Raw genomic sequence first — 15,695 nt, forward strand, 5'->3', positions numbered from 1 at the left:
AACAAATACACCGTTTTTATTTTTTTATGGTTGTGCGCCGCCCTTTTATTTACCATATTAGCAATTAGCTAGCTAACAACTATTTGTTTTCCCGTGATTTATACGCGCTTTTGTGATAATCAACGCCATCGCTGAGGTCCACGAAGGATTGTAAAGGTAATACCACTTTTCAATGATTTGACCGTCTGCATATTTGTTCCGCTCTGAACTGCACAATGCCATTTTATGGTGTGCTTTGCTAATATAATGGCGCCTGTCGGCTCCCTCTCCTCGTCGAAGGGTAAGTTGCTAATCATGGTTCCCCTTATCGCTGACGTCCGTTGACGCGGGTACTTGCGTGCCAGTGACTGTGTATTACAAAAATTCGCTCATTCATTGAAACAAAAGCACATACTAGCCACGCTAGCTAACGTTAGCTAGCTACAAGGCAAATGTTAAGAATAGCTGGCTTGTCCACCAATGTTTAATTAGCCAGCTAGCTAGTGTTAGCTGGCTTGTCCACCAATGTTTAGTTAGCCAGCTAGCTAGTGTTAGCTGGCTGACGTTATACTGCCTGATTTGACCAATTAACGTTAGTTAGCAATAGATAAATTATTAACGTTTGATAACTATCAAAAGTTACTAGGGGTGTGTTCGTAAATTCAATCTTGAGTGCCAGAGTGCACTCGTAAATTCAGAGCGTTGTTAAGATGGTCCGTTTGTAAATTCAAAAGCGTTTCGCTCTTGGAGCTTTCAGAGTGCACACTGGACGCTCTGGCCGACGAGTAGGGCTGTTCCGAGCGTTCTGACCTCACAACGGTAACCACTCTAACGTTGTTAGTTACTTCCAGACACGCATCTCACTCGCCCAAGCAGAGCTGACTAGGCTGTTTTCATGTTATCCAGAGCGTTGATGACTAATTGTTGATGGCAACAATTTAATTACTTTTTTTTGCGGACGTTTACTGACACACCCGCCATCTTCAAGGGGTGTTGAGCGTTCGTAAATTCATCAGCTATTTTGCGCTCTGGCACACTCAGACGAGTGTTCTGAAATCGCAGTAGATGGCCAGAGTGAAATTACGAACGCACCCGAATTTACCTAGCTAGTTAGCTTGTATTCAAATGAGAGGATCCTATGTTAGCTAAACGCTCACCATGCTTAATAACTAGCTAGAGAACTCCGCTAGCAAACAATGCTTACATATTGTGAACTGGTTTATTGTGCGGGCTAGCTAGCTAACGACATTGGAATTTGCCTGTTGACCACCAGCTAACGCTATGTTGAGCAAGAAAGACAACGCACTTGGCTAACAAACTTATAGCTAGCTACCACAGGTTAGTGCTGTCCGCCTTGCAACTAGCTAGCTACTGGTACCTAATACCTTAATTTTTATTGATTTATTTTACTAGGCAAGTCAGCTAAGAACAAATTCTTATGTTCAATGACTGCCTAGGAACAGAATAACTGCCTTATTCACGGGCAGAACGACATTTTTTTTTACCTTGGCAGTTTAGAGATTCGATTTTGCAACCTTTCGGCTACTAGTCCAACGCTCTAACCACTAGGCTACCTGAGACCATATCCTTGGTGAGACACTCATTAGCTACACATAACCTGGTGGAGGTGCATAGTAATTCTAGCTATGATGAATAACTAGCCAGTCAATCGTTTAAAAAAAAGTTTTTTAGTTGTGAGGGATAGGTGACTGTACTCTTTCCATGTAGATTCTCAGCCTGTCCAGTCCTTGTCCACCATATCCCTCTATTTACAAAATAGACTTGCCAGAGAAGGCTCTGTCCAGTGCCCATACGCACCAGTGTCCCATCGGGAAAGTTTACCAGTGGTCTTTAAATGTTTCTGTATATCTGCCTCCGCAGTGACAATGGAAGAGGTGCAGAACAGCAATGGCGCTGAGACACAGACTGTCACCATCCCCACCACCATCACAGCCTCCCAGATCTCCCAGATAGCCCAACAGGTAACAGACAGGCTGATACCAAGAGGTTAATAATGGAAGTAGAGATTAGGAATGGGAATGATATCACCGACGGCAATGTACTATGCAGGTGAGAACTTTGAGGGCCATGTAGCGTTACTGTCACAGAGAACAAGATGGGTTCATTCTGTGAATAATATCAGCATGGTAATGAAGAGGCATAGTTACCAAGGTGTCTGCGGGTCCTTTAAGTGTTAAATTAATTTATCTGGTCTATATTGAGCCGCTGCTTAAATACTCACTATGCAGAAAACACTGCCATTTCCTGGTAAATATGTAAAAAGTTAAATATTGCAGCTTTAATTGTTTCCACCACTCAACAAAAATATAAACAATTGGGTCATTCTTAGAACTGACATTTTACCAAAAATGTACTGAAAATGAATGGAATTTTTCCTGATTTCCTCATGGATCACTGAGATTAGGATCTGTACTTATCTATTTCATTTTTTTTTTTCAGATAATTTTTCCCACAATTCTTATTAATGCAACAGTTTTCAAAGTAACAAATACATCCTTTGCAAAAAAAAAAAAATGTTTTAACCTTGCTGGAGTTAAACAACACTGAAAATAAAAATATTTCCATCTAAATTATACTATTTTAAATCAGACTTGTTCCAAATTTGAGCTTTTTAGCCGTTTCGGTAATAAGAAGGCCAAGTGGGGTGAAATGGGTTACTTGAGAATAAGAAACTCATTCTGTAGCATATAATTCATTAAATTAACTTTTCTCATCTAAGGACTACTCTAGATGATGGCTCATTTGTGAATAAAAGTTATACTATTTTAAAACTGATAGGTTTGCATTGGGGTTTTGTAACTCAATTTGCTACAGACATGGTTTCACGAGAATCGCATGAGAACTCGAGGCGCACTTTCAAGTTGTTAGAGAGCTATCAACATGTGCGCCTCTGTGTGTGCACATCATGTGCGAGTTGGGCTGTTGCCAGAGGAAAGAAAGGAGAGAGCAAGGTAGCCTATACAATTTGATATACAACAGTATCTAAAGCTGGGACAATAAACTGGCATTGCCATCCTCTTACCAAAGCAATTTTGCTTGCTTAACCCTCCTGCTGTGTTCCAGTTGAATTGGACTGATTTTACAGGTTTTCTCTCTGAAAAATGTAGTTCATTTAATCTGATTGTCATAAGGTTCCATGACTTTGTCCACACAGGGCATCTGAACACACAAAATACATTTCTGAAGATTTTCATAACATTTTGGGTGTCTTATTTAACTAACTTTTGTACACCTGTGGTGTTCCAAGGTTAAAAATGACCGGTCATTAAAAATGAAGGGGCGAGACTACAATTAGTGTATAAAATTGAGTTCAGGCACATGTCCATTCATCAGATGGACACACTTCCTCTCCCAGACCCCCACATGCATGCATGTGTGTTTGAGCATACACACCTCACTCCCCTTCTTGGCTTCCATGGCAACCCCCACAGGAACCTTTCTCCAATAGAATCTTTCCCTCAATGCCAACAGGTGTGGTTCCATTCTCACAAACAATCGCAACATGGTTTCAATACTACATAGAACTTTTTTTGCAGCTCTGGTATATAAACATTTTTTGAGGCCTTGCTCACAATTCATTCTTTGGCAGCACGTATCATATCTTTGATCATGACACCGGTGAGGAGAGAGTCCTTGTTAAACTTTGACACAAAGAGATATGTGATAAATTGCACTGTTTCATCTGAGTATTTGTTATAATCAAAATAATCCATACATTTAGTTTTTTTTTTTACTCAAACGAGTTGTATGAGCTCAGGTCAATGAGGCCTACAGGCCATAAATAGTTGTAATGTTCACAAGAACTTAAGTTGATTAAAAAGATCTAATGCAACATTATTTGATAATTTATGGGTTTATAATCAGTTATAATGGGGTGGTCATTTTGGAACGGGAACACAGAAGAAATGAACACAACAGGAGGGTTACGTGATTCGGATTTTGATTTTGGGGGGTTGGAGAGTTCTAAAACCATTGTTTGGTGAACAGTAATGTGAGAGTCAGGCGGCATTGGCGGAGAGTCAGGTGGAGAATGACGTGTTGAAAAGGGCGAGGAACGAGATGGAGTCACAATCCATGCCAGGCACACCTGTGAGCTCTGGAACTCCACCTCCGGCAGGCAGTCAACATACGTGGTGGGTTCGTCAGGTCGTCGGTTCACCCTGACATTTCCATTCCTCTTCTGACAACAGCACTTGACCAACTGCTCCACAGGCACAGCAAGGGCCGCCCGGACCCATTGTGCTGTTCAGCTATTCCAAGGATGTGTAACCGAAGAGATACCACGAGTGGGCACAGAATAGAAACTGGGATGGCTACCGAGGCAAATGTGGCTTACCAGTGAACCTCCGGGTGTTCATCATTAATACTGTGTCTCAGAAGTTTCTGTTTTTGACTGATGCATCCCGAAAAAGCATTAAAGACTGAGAAAGTCTGGACATGGCCTGCTCTCCCTTATGTAAGGAGTTAGGCACTTTCCCATGTTTACTACAGTATGTACTGTAGGCTATGTTTACTTGTCAGACTGCACAGTAGCCCAAAACAAATGCCGGTGGCTTATCTTCAAAATGCTTTATTATACAAATGTAAAAGCATATACTGTACAGTACTATTTCTTCATCAGCATCTTTATGCTTTTGTTAATAAATACTGTTTCAAAATGCTAATGTTTGATTTAGTTATGGATCCATAACGAATTACTATGAGAATAAATATCACTGAATTAGACATTTTGGAACAAAGTTGTCGAATGAAGGTAAACAAATTGTTGCTTACTGGAAAATACTCTTTCCTACAGTGCCATTATGGCTATTAGCAGGGCTATATTTTGGCCTTTATAAATAGTATTTTGGCCTGTTCAGATTACAATTGCTCACTGTCATTTTTTGGAAAACCAAAATAATCTCAAAAATATATCTTTTTTATATATACAGTGGGACAAAGTATTTAGTCAGCCACCAATTGTGCAAGTTCTCCCACTTAAAGATGAGAGGCCTGTAATTTTCATCATAGGTACACTTCAACTATGACAGACAAAATGAGAAAAAAATCCAGAAAATCACATTGTAGGATTTTTAATTAATTAATTTGCAAATTATGGTGGAAAATAAACTTTTGTTATTGACAATACTTATCTCAATATTTTGTTATATACCCTTTGTTGGCAATGACAGAGGTCAAATGTTTTCTGTAAGTCTTCACAAGGTTTTCACACACTGTTGCTGGTATTTTGGCCCTTTCCTCGATGCAGATCTCCTCTAGAGCAGTGGTGTTTTGGGGCTGTTGCTAGGCAACACGGACTTTCAACTCCCTCCAAAGATTTTCTATGGGGTTGAGATCTGGAGACTGGCTAGGCCACCAGGACCTTAATGCTTCTTACGAAGCCACTCCTTCGTTGCCCGGGCGGTGAGATTGGGATCATTGTCATGCTGAAAGACCCAGCCACGTTTCATCTTCAATGCCCTTGCTGATGGAAGGAGGTTTTCACTCAATCTCACGATACATGGCCCCTTCATTCTTTCCTTTACACAGATCAGTCGTCCTGGTCACTTTGCAGAAAAACAGCCCCAAAGCATGATGTTTCCACCCCCATGCTTCACAGTAGGTATGGTGTTCTTTGGATGCAACTCAGCATTCTTTGTCCTCCAAACACGACGAGTTTAGTTTTTACCAAAAAGTTTTATATTTTGGTTTCATCTGACCATATGACCTTCTCCCAATCCTCTTCTGGATCATCCAAATGCTCTCTAGCAAACTTCGGATGGGCTTGGACATGTACTGGCTTAAGCAGGGGGACACGTCTGGCACTGCAGGATTTGAGTCCCTGGCGGCGTAGTGTGTTACTGATGGTGGGCTTTGTTACTTTGGTCCCAGCTCTCTGCAGGTCATTCACTAGGTTCCCCCGTGTGGTTCTGGGATTTTTGCTCACCGTTCTTGTGATCATTTTGACCCCACAGGGTGAGATATTGCATGGAGCCCCAGATCGAGGGAGATTATCAGTGGTCTTGTATGTCTTCCATTTCCTAATAATTGCTCCCACAGTTGATTTCTTCAAACCAAGCTGCTTACCTATTGCAGATTCAGTCTTCCCAGCCTGGTGCAGGTCTACAATTTTGTTTCTGGTGTCCTTTGACAGCTCTTTGGTCTTGGCCAAATACTTATTTTCCACCATAATTTGCAAATAAATTCATTAAAAATCCTACAATGTGATTTTCTGGATTTTTCTTCTCATTTTGTCTGTCATAGTTGAAGTGTACGCATGATAAATTACAGGCCTCATCTTTTTAAGTGGGAGAACTTGCACAATTGGTGGCTGACTAAATACTTTTTTGCCCCACTGTATGCCTTCCCACTGTGGTTATCTATTTCAGCACCGTTTCGCACTGCTTTGACGCATGACAAGCATGGAGAAATTAAAATGTTCCATTTTTATTCTTAAGATATATGATGACTGAATATAAGCAAGTGATGTCTGCTAAATAATCAAGTTAGGTTTCTCCAGGAATAAGTCATACTAAATAACAAACTGGCTTTATTTACAAATTAATGAGTCTCACCCCATGTTCAAGAATTGCCTTGTTCTCGCTCAATCTAGGTTAAATGAAAACAAAATCTCCCAAAATATTGTTACTTTATAAACAAAGCTATTTATTAGTTAATTTAGAATTATATAAAAGCCCCTTAGGATCTGTGAGAATATCTAACGGAAAATTCCCCATCCTCTAAATGTAATTATTGGCGGAGAGTCACGTCATTGGAAAAAAAAATATTTTTAATATACTGTAGGCCTACCATAGGTGTAATGTGCTATTAAAAGTGGTGTAGGTCTTTATTTATTTAGAGCATATTGAAGTTCGGAGCAATAGGATTTTAAGCAAACGCCTACACCTATTTTGGCACCGCTTCACGCCGCTAGGAGACCAGCATGGGGACTGGTCTTGATAAATCAATGAGCTTTTTATTTTCATCTCTGTTTGGGTATTGGTTAGGCTAGAATTAGAAAATGAGGGTGCAGAAATGTTTTGCTCTTAGTGTAACCTATTTAACTAGGCAAGTCAGTTAAGAACAAATTCTTACTTACAAGGACAGCCTACTCCTTCCTCCCCGTCGGGGAATTGAACCCCCATCTCCCGCGTGCCCTGCCCGCACGACACAGGGATTCTTTAGCTAAATAGCCCAGTACTGTACTGCCGACCATCACGCTGTACAGCGCCATATTTTCCATTTCATCCTAATGGAAACCCAGAGGGTTTTTCTTGGAATAGAAACACGATAATATTAACTAAGCAAGTACTAGTCAAAAGTTTGGACATACCTACTCATTCCAGGATTTTTCTTTATTTTTACTATTTTCTACATTGTAGAATAATAGTGAAAACCACACATGGAATCAGTTAAGAACAAATTCTTATTTACAAGGACAGCCTACTCCTTCCTCCCCATCAGGGAATAGTACAGACATGGCCTGCTTTCCCTTATGTAAGGAATTTGGCACTTTCCCATTTTTATTACAGTGTATATTGTAGGCTGTTTTACTTGTCAGACTGCACAAAAAACACCTGCATTTGCTTTAGGCTATTGTGCAGTCTGACAAGTAAACATTGCCTACAATAATAACTAAATCAACATATGCATTTTTGAAAGAGTATTTTTAGCATTATTTTATTAACGGAAGCATAAAGATGCTGATGAAGAAATACAGTACAGTATAAAAATTATCCAAATTTAAAAGCATATACTGTATTTCTTCATCAGCATCTTTATGCTTTCGTTAATAAAATAATATTTCAAAATGCAGATGATGATTTAGTTATCGATCCATAACGATTTACTATGGGAATAAATATCCCTGATTTACAGACATTGGAACAAGTTGTCTAATGAAGGCAAAAAATTGAGAATCCTCTTATGCTGTAGCCTACTCCTGATCGTCAAGTTGTACAGTGCCATATGTTCCATTCCATCTTAACGGAAACCCTGAGGCTTTTTTTTCTCCCGGAATAGAAACACAATAATATTAATTGAGCCACATTTCTTAATTAATCCCATATACTATGTTATTACAAAAAATGTAATGCCAATATGGAAGACTATCAAATGCTTCTCAAAGTGCTAGTTTGACCACCAGAGGGCATCTATCAGAAAAATGGCTGACAATTATATAACGTGCCACAGAATGCTGCAACAGCCCACAAGGCGTGCTGCAGTATGATGCAACTTTTAGAGGAGGAACCACTGTACAAAACATTGTTGCTCTGTTTCCTGCCTTAACGTGACCTCTGGATACATATAGAATCGCAATACATATTGTATCGGCAGCTAAGTATCGTGAGGACCCTGGCAATTCCCAGACACCGCTCTTTTAGTGTTCGTTGTTGCTGCATCAGACTCTAAAGGTAGTCTCAGCGAAAGCAGAATGGCTTCGCTCTCACATAGTCACACAGGGTATGTGCACTGGTGCGCTTTACGATACTACAACAACAGAGGGGAAGGGGAGCCTCGCACTTCAAAGCTCTTAGTAGTTGTGGAAATTTACCTGCTACTGCTGCTTGCATCTGTCACCTGGCTGAGTAACTTTAATAGGACAGCAAACCGAATCCAAAGGATGGGACAGTACAGGATTGAATATTCACTCCTGTGTCATCGTCTAATCTGACTGTGTTTGCAGATGTCTCTGGGGGGCTCTCCTGTGACTGTGGTCCAGCTACCTGGGGGTCAGTTCCAGGTGCAGGGGGTGATCCAGTCGGCCCAGTCGTCTGTCATCCAGTCCCCACAGTTGCAGACTGTTCAGGTAAGAGGTGCTCCTCAACAACTAGGCCCGAGCCCGTATTCACAAAGCATCTCAGAGTAGGAGTGCTGCTGATTTAGGATCAGTTTTACCATAAAGATCATAATGAATAAGATTACGTACACAAGTATTTTGCTACATCCACAAGATCTGCTAAATATGTGTATTTGACCAATAAAATTTGATTTTAATCCTAGATCAGCAACCCTACTCTGGGATGCTTTATGAATACTGCCTCTGGACTACAGTGCCTCTGGAGGACATGGAGGTGTCCCCTGTTCTTCTAGCATACTTTAATCGTTGTTAGCCTTTAGCTTATGTTATCTTGCCAAATGGTATTACTGGGGTAAATGTGTGATTTGATTGGGCAGATATCTCTATTATGTACACTCTAGAACCACCACATTCTAATTTTAAGTCAGGGTCCTGGACAGTGATTCTGATTCCCATGTAAAATAGCTTTGAGTGACTAAAACATCACCCATAGTATTTTTTTCCTGATAAAAATGCTAAAATTGAGAACTGCGTCTTATGTTAAGACCAAAAAACTACCAGTAAGTCTGAAAAGACCGACAGAGTGGAGAGGGAGATAGTAGGCTGAGTGGCGGGGGACCTCACCTTGACTGACGGTTGGTGTACCTGTGGATGTATTTCAAGGCCTTCCTTCAAACTCAGTGCCTCTGCTTGACATCATGAGAAAATCAAAAGAAATCAGCCAGTACCTCAGAAAACAAGTGTAGACCTCCACAAGTCTGGTTCATCCTTGAGAGCAATTTCCAAACGCCTGAAGGTACCACGTTCATCTGTAACAACAATAATATGCAAGTATAAACACCTTGGGACCAGCTGTCATACCGCTCAGGAAGGAGACTCGTTCGGTCTGCTAGAGATGAATGTACTTTGGTGCGAAAAATGAAAATCAATCCCAGAAGAACAGCAAAGGACAATGTGAAGATGCTGGAGGAAACCGGTACAAAAGTATCTATATCCACAGTAAAACGAGTCCTATATCGACATAACCTGACAGGCCGCTCAGCGAGGAAGAAGCCACTGCTCCAAAACCGCCATAAAAAAGCCAGACTACAGTTTGCAACTGCACATGGGGACAAAACTCATACTTTTTGGAGAAATGTCCTCTGGTCTGATGAAACAAAAATAGAACATTTTGGTCATAATGACCATCGTTATGTTTGGAGGAAAAATGGGGAGGCTTGCAAGCAGAAGAACACCATCCCAACCATGAAGCACGGGGGTGGCAGCATCATGTTGTGGGGGTGCTTTGCTGCAGGAGGGACTGGTACACTTCGCAAAATAGATGGCATCATAACGAAGGGAAATTGTGGATATATTGAAGCAATGTCTTAAGACATCAGTCAGGAAGTTAAAGATTGGTTGCAAATGGGTCTCCCGAATGGACAATATCCCCAAGCATACTTCCAAAGTAGTGGCAAAACGGCTTAAGGACAACAAAGTCAAGGTATTTGAGTGGCCATCACAAAGCCCTGACCTCAATCCTATAGACAATGTTTTGGCACAACTGAAAAGGTGTGTGCCAGTAAGGAGGCCTACAAACCTGAGTCCGTTACACCAGCTCTGTCAGGAGGAATGGGCCAAAATTCACGCAACTTATTGTGGTAATCTTGTGGAAGGCTACCCAAAACATTTGACCCAAGTTAAACAATTTAAAGGCAACGCTAACAAGTACATGTAAACTTCTGATCCACTGGGAATGTGATGAAAGAAAGAAATAAAAGCTGAAATAAATCACTCTACTATTATTCTGACATTTCACATTCTTAAAATAAAGTGGTGACCCTAACTGACCTACAACAGGGAATTTTTACTAAAATGTCAGGAATTGTGTGAAACTGAGCTTATTTTTTTTATATATTTTAAATTTTATTTTAAATTTAACCCCATTTTCGTGGTATCCAATTGTTGTAGTAGCTACTATCTTGTCTCATCGCTACAACTCCCGTACGGGCTCGGGAGAGACGAAGTTTGAAAGTCATGTGTCTTCCGATACACCACCCAACCAGCCGTACTGCTTCTTAACACAGCGCACATCCAACCCGGAAGCCAGCCACACCAATGTGTCGGAGGGTACACCGTGCACCTGGCAACCTTGGTTTGCGTGCACTGCGCCCGGCCCGCCACAGGAGTTGCTGGTGCGCGATGAGACAAGGACATCCCTACCGACCAAGCCCTCCCTAACCCGGACGACGCTAGGCCAATTGTGCGTCGCCCCACGGACCTCCCGGTCGCGGCCGGTTACAGGGACTCTGAACCCAGGGACTCTGATGGCACAGCTGGCGCTGCAGTACAGCGCCCTTATCCACTGCGCCACCCGGGAGGCCCCGAAACTGAGTTTAAATGTGTTTGGCTAAGGTGTATATAAAGTTCAGACTTCAGGTGTGTGTGTGTGTACAGTCGTGGCCAAATATTAATTTTCACAATCTGCTGCCTCAGTTTTTATGATGGCAATTTTCATATACTCCAGAATGTTATGAAGAGTGATCAGATGAATTGCAAAGTCCCTCTTTGCCATGCAAATGAACTGAATCCTAAAAAAAAACATTTCCACTGCATTTCAGCCCTGCCACAAAAGGACCATTTGACATCATGTCAGTGATTCTCTCGTTTAGGTATGAGTGTTGATGGAGACGAGGCCGGAGATAACTCTGTCATGAGTTTGAATAACAGACTGGAAGCTTCAAAAAGGAGGCGTTGTGGAATCATTGTTCTTCCTCTGTCAACTATGGTTACCTGCAAGGAAACGCGTGTTGTTATTTACTCCTGAGGTGCTGACTTGCTGCACCCTCGACAACTACTGTGATTATTCGATTTGACTGGTCATTTATGAACATTTGAACATGTTGTGTTATAATCTCTACCCGGCACAGCCCTCATAGCCTGGTTCCTCTCTAGGTTTCTTCCTAGGTTTTGGCCTTTCTGGGGAGTTTTTCCTAGCCACTGCTTCTACACCTGCATTGCTTGCTGTTTGGGGTTTTAGGCTAGGTTTCTGTACAGCACTTTGAGATATCAGCTGATGTACGAAGGGCTATATACATAAATTTGATTTATTTGTTGCCTAGACTTCACTGCAAATGACACTCAAGTCTTGGGAAAAAACAATACACTAATATTGCAGTTTGCCATGACAGCCTTTATAATAGAATGCTTGTGACCACACACAGCCTATATCTAAGTATTGCACTTGTGAAAAAAAAACATCTTAAAGTAGAAATAGAATGAGACGTGCTTTATATTTTTACTATATTATAGTGGCCACTATAGGAGATGATAAAAGACAGTACTGTGCAGCCGTCTTCATCAACCTGGCCAAGGCTTTCAACTCTGTCAATCACTGTATTCTTATCGCCAGACTCAACAGCCTTGGTTTCTCTGACTGCCTCGCCTGGTTCACTAACTACTTCTCAGAGTTCAGTGTGTCAAATCGGAGGACCTGTTGTCCAGACCTCTGGCAGTCTCTATGGGGGTGCTACAGGGTTCAATTCTCGAGCCGACTCTTTTCTCAGTATATATTGATGTCGCTCTTGCTGCGGGTCATTCTTTGCTCCACCTCTACGCAGACGACACCATTCTGTATACATCTGGCCCTTCTTTGGACACTGTGTTAACAAACCTCCAAACGTGCTTTGATGCCAGACGACACTCCTTCTGTGGCTTCCAACTGCTCTTAAATGCTAGTAAAATGAAATGCATGCTCTTCAACCGATCGCTGCCCGCCCGACTAGCATCATTACTCTGGATGGTTCCGACTTAGAATATGTGGACAACTATAAATCAAATCAAATCAAATTGTATTTGTCACATACACATGGTTAGCAGATGTTAATGCGAGTGTAGCGAAATGCTTGTGCTTCTAGTTCCGACAATGCAGTATTAACGAACAAGTAATCTAACTAACAATTCCAAAAAAACTACTGTCTTATACACTAAGGGGATAAAGAATATGTACATAAGGATATATGAATGAGTGATGGTACAGAGCAGCATAGGCAAGATACAGTAGATGATATCGAGTACAGTGTAAACAAAGTGGCATAGTTAAAGTGGCTAGTGATACATGTATTACATAAGGATGCAGTCGATGATATAGAGTACAGTATATACGTATGCATATGAGATGAATAATGTAGGGTAAGTAACATTATATAAGGTAGCATTGTTTAAAGTGGCTAGTGATATATTTGCATCATTTCCCATGATTAAAGTGGCTGGAGTAGAGTCAGTGTCATTGACAGTGTGTTGGCAGTAGCCACTCAATGTTAGTGGTGGCTGTTTAACAGTCTGATAGCCTTGAGATAGAAGCTGTTTTTCAGTCTCTCGGTCCCAGCTTTGATGCACCTGTACTGACCTCGCCTTCTGGATGACAGCGGGGTGAACAGGCAGTGGCTCGGGTGGTTGATGTCCTTGATGATCTTTATGGCCTTCCTGTAGCATCGGGTGGTGTAGGTGTCCTGGAGGGCAGGTAGTTTGCCCCCGGTGATGCGTTGTGCAGACCTCACTACACTCTGGAGAGCCTTACGGTTGAGGGCGGTGCAGTTGCCATACCAGGCGGTGATACAGCCCGCCAGGATGCTCTCGATTGTGCATCTGTAGAAGTTTGTGAGTGCTTTTGGTGACAAGCCGAATTTCTTCAGCCTCCTGAGGTTGAAGAGGCGCTGCTGCGCCTTCCTCACGATGCTGTCTGTGTGAGTGGACCAGTTCAGTTTGTCTGTGATGTGTATGCCGAGGAACTTAACTTGCTACCCTCTCCACTACTGTTCCATCGATGTGGATGGGGGGGTGTTCCCTCTGCTGTTTCCTGAAGTCCACAATCATCTCCTTAGTTTTGTTGACGTTGAGTGTGAGGTTATTTTTCTGACACCACACTCCGAGGGCCCTCACCTCCTCCCTGTAGGCCGTCTCGTCGTTGTTGGTAATCAAGCCTACCACTGTTGTGTCGTCCGCAAACTTGATGATTGAGTTGGAGGCGTGCATGGCCATGAACAGGGAGTACAGGAGAGGGCTCAGAACGCACCCTTGTGGGGCCCCAGTGTTGAGGATCAGCGGGGAGGAGATGTTGTTGCCTACCCTCACCACCTAGGTGTATGGCTAGACTGTAAACTCTCCTTCCAGACTCACATTAAGCATCTCCAATCCAAAGTTATATCTAGAATCGGCTTCCTATTTCGCAACAAAGACACCTTCACTCATGCTGCCAAACTTACCCTCGTTGTAAAACTGACTATCCTACCAATCCTTGACGTTGGTGATGTAATTTTCAAATTAGCCTCCAATACTCTACTCAGACTGCATCCAATTTGCTATCACAGTGCCATCCGTTTTGTCACCAAAGTCCCATATACTACCCACCACTGCGACCTGTATGCTCTCGTTGGCTGGCCATACCCACTGGCTCCAGGTCACCTATAAGTCTTTGCTTGGTATAGCGCGGCCTTATCTCAGCTCACGGGTCACCATAGCAATACCCGCCCGTAGCATGCAGGTATATTTCACTGGTCATCCCTAAAGCCAACACCTTTGGCTGCCTTTCCTTCCAGTTCTCTGCAGCCAATGACTGGAACGAATTGCAAAAATCACTGAAGTTGGAGACTTATATCTCACTAACTTTAAGCGTCAGCTGTCAGAGCAGCTTACCAATCGCTGCAGCTGTACACAGCCCATCTGTAAATAGCCCATCCAACCAACTACTTACCTCATCCTCGTTTTTCTGCTCACAAGTATTTCTACTTGCACATCCTCATCTGCACATATCACTCCAGTGTAAATTGTAATTACTTTACCACTTGGCCTATTTATTACCTTACCCCCTTCATTTGCACACACTGTATGCAGATTTGTTTTGTGTTATTGACTGTACGTTACGGCTCATGAAGTACGCTTCATCACCTTCTCTGTGGTCAGGCTTCTCGCCTATCTCTTCCAACAGGTCCCAGATGTGCTCAATTGGATTGAGATCTGGGCTCTTCGCTGGCCATGGCAGAACACTGACATTCCTATCTTGCAGGAAAACACGCACAGAACGAGCGGTATGGCTGGTGGCATTGTCATGCTGGAGGGTCATGTCAGGATTAGCCTGCAGGAAGGGTATCACATGAAGGAGGAGGATGTCTTCCCTGTAACGCACAGCATTGAGATTGCCTGCAATGACAACAAGCTCAGTCTGATGCTGTGACACACCGCCCCAGACCATGATGGACCCTCCACCTACAAATCGATCCCGCTCCAGAGTGCAGGCCTCGTGTAACGCTCATTCCTTCGACGATAAACGCAAATCCGACCATCACCCCTGGTGAGACATAACCGCGACTCGTCAGTGAAGAGCTCTTTTTTTTTTCAGTCGTGCCTGGTCCAGCGACGGTGGGTATGTGCCCATAGGCGGCGTTGTTGCCCCTTGACATCTGGTGAGGACCTGCCTCGCAACAGGCCTATAAGCCAATAAGTCCAGCCTCTCTCAGCCTATTGAGGACAGTCTGAGCACTGATGGAGAGATTGCGAGTTCCTGGTGTAAAAGAATGGCAACTTGTTGTTGCAATCATGTACTGATCCTGTGCAGGTGTTACACGTGGTCTGCCACTGTGAGGACGATCAGTTGTCTGTCCTGTCTCCCTGTAGCACTGTCTTAGGCGTCTCTCAGTACAGACATTGGTATTTATTGCCCTGGCCACATCTGAAGTCCTCATGCCTCCTTGCAGCGTGCCAAGGCACGTCCACGCAGATGAGCAGGGACCCTGGGCATCTTTCCTTTGGTGTTTTTCAGAGTCAGTAGAAAGGCCTCTTAGTGTCCTAATTTTCATAATTGTGACCTTAATTGCCTGCCGTCTATAAGCTGTTAGTGTCTTTAATGACCGTTCCGCAGGTGCATGTTCATTAATTGTTG

General features: G+C 42.7%; 1 protein-coding gene across 6 annotated transcripts in view; it reads left to right on the forward strand.

Annotated features, from left to right (window-relative positions):
* LOC112216914 (cyclic AMP-dependent transcription factor ATF-1) overlaps positions 1 to 15,695 on the forward strand; it is a 24,496-nt gene continuing 8,801 nt past the window's right edge. The window contains exons 1-3 of one of the 6 annotated variants that reach the window (XM_024377079.2): positions 1 to 156; positions 1,861 to 1,961; positions 8,666 to 8,788. In XM_024377079.2, the coding sequence (XP_024232847.1) occupies positions 1,866 to 1,961; positions 8,666 to 8,788 (219 nt within the window). In that variant the 5' untranslated portion in view covers positions 1 to 156; positions 1,861 to 1,865. Of the gene's footprint in view, positions 157 to 196; positions 281 to 773; positions 799 to 908; positions 1,318 to 1,545; positions 1,571 to 1,860; positions 1,962 to 8,665; positions 8,789 to 15,695 lie in introns of those variants that run through there. The other 5 variants (XM_024377061.2, XM_024377070.2, XM_024377101.2 and 2 more) reach the window with 5 other exon arrangements.

The sequence above is a fragment of the Oncorhynchus tshawytscha genome, linkage group LG02 (genome assembly GCF_018296145.1).
Source record: "Oncorhynchus tshawytscha isolate Ot180627B linkage group LG02, Otsh_v2.0, whole genome shotgun sequence".
Lineage (NCBI taxonomy): Eukaryota > Metazoa > Chordata > Actinopteri > Salmoniformes > Salmonidae > Oncorhynchus > Oncorhynchus tshawytscha.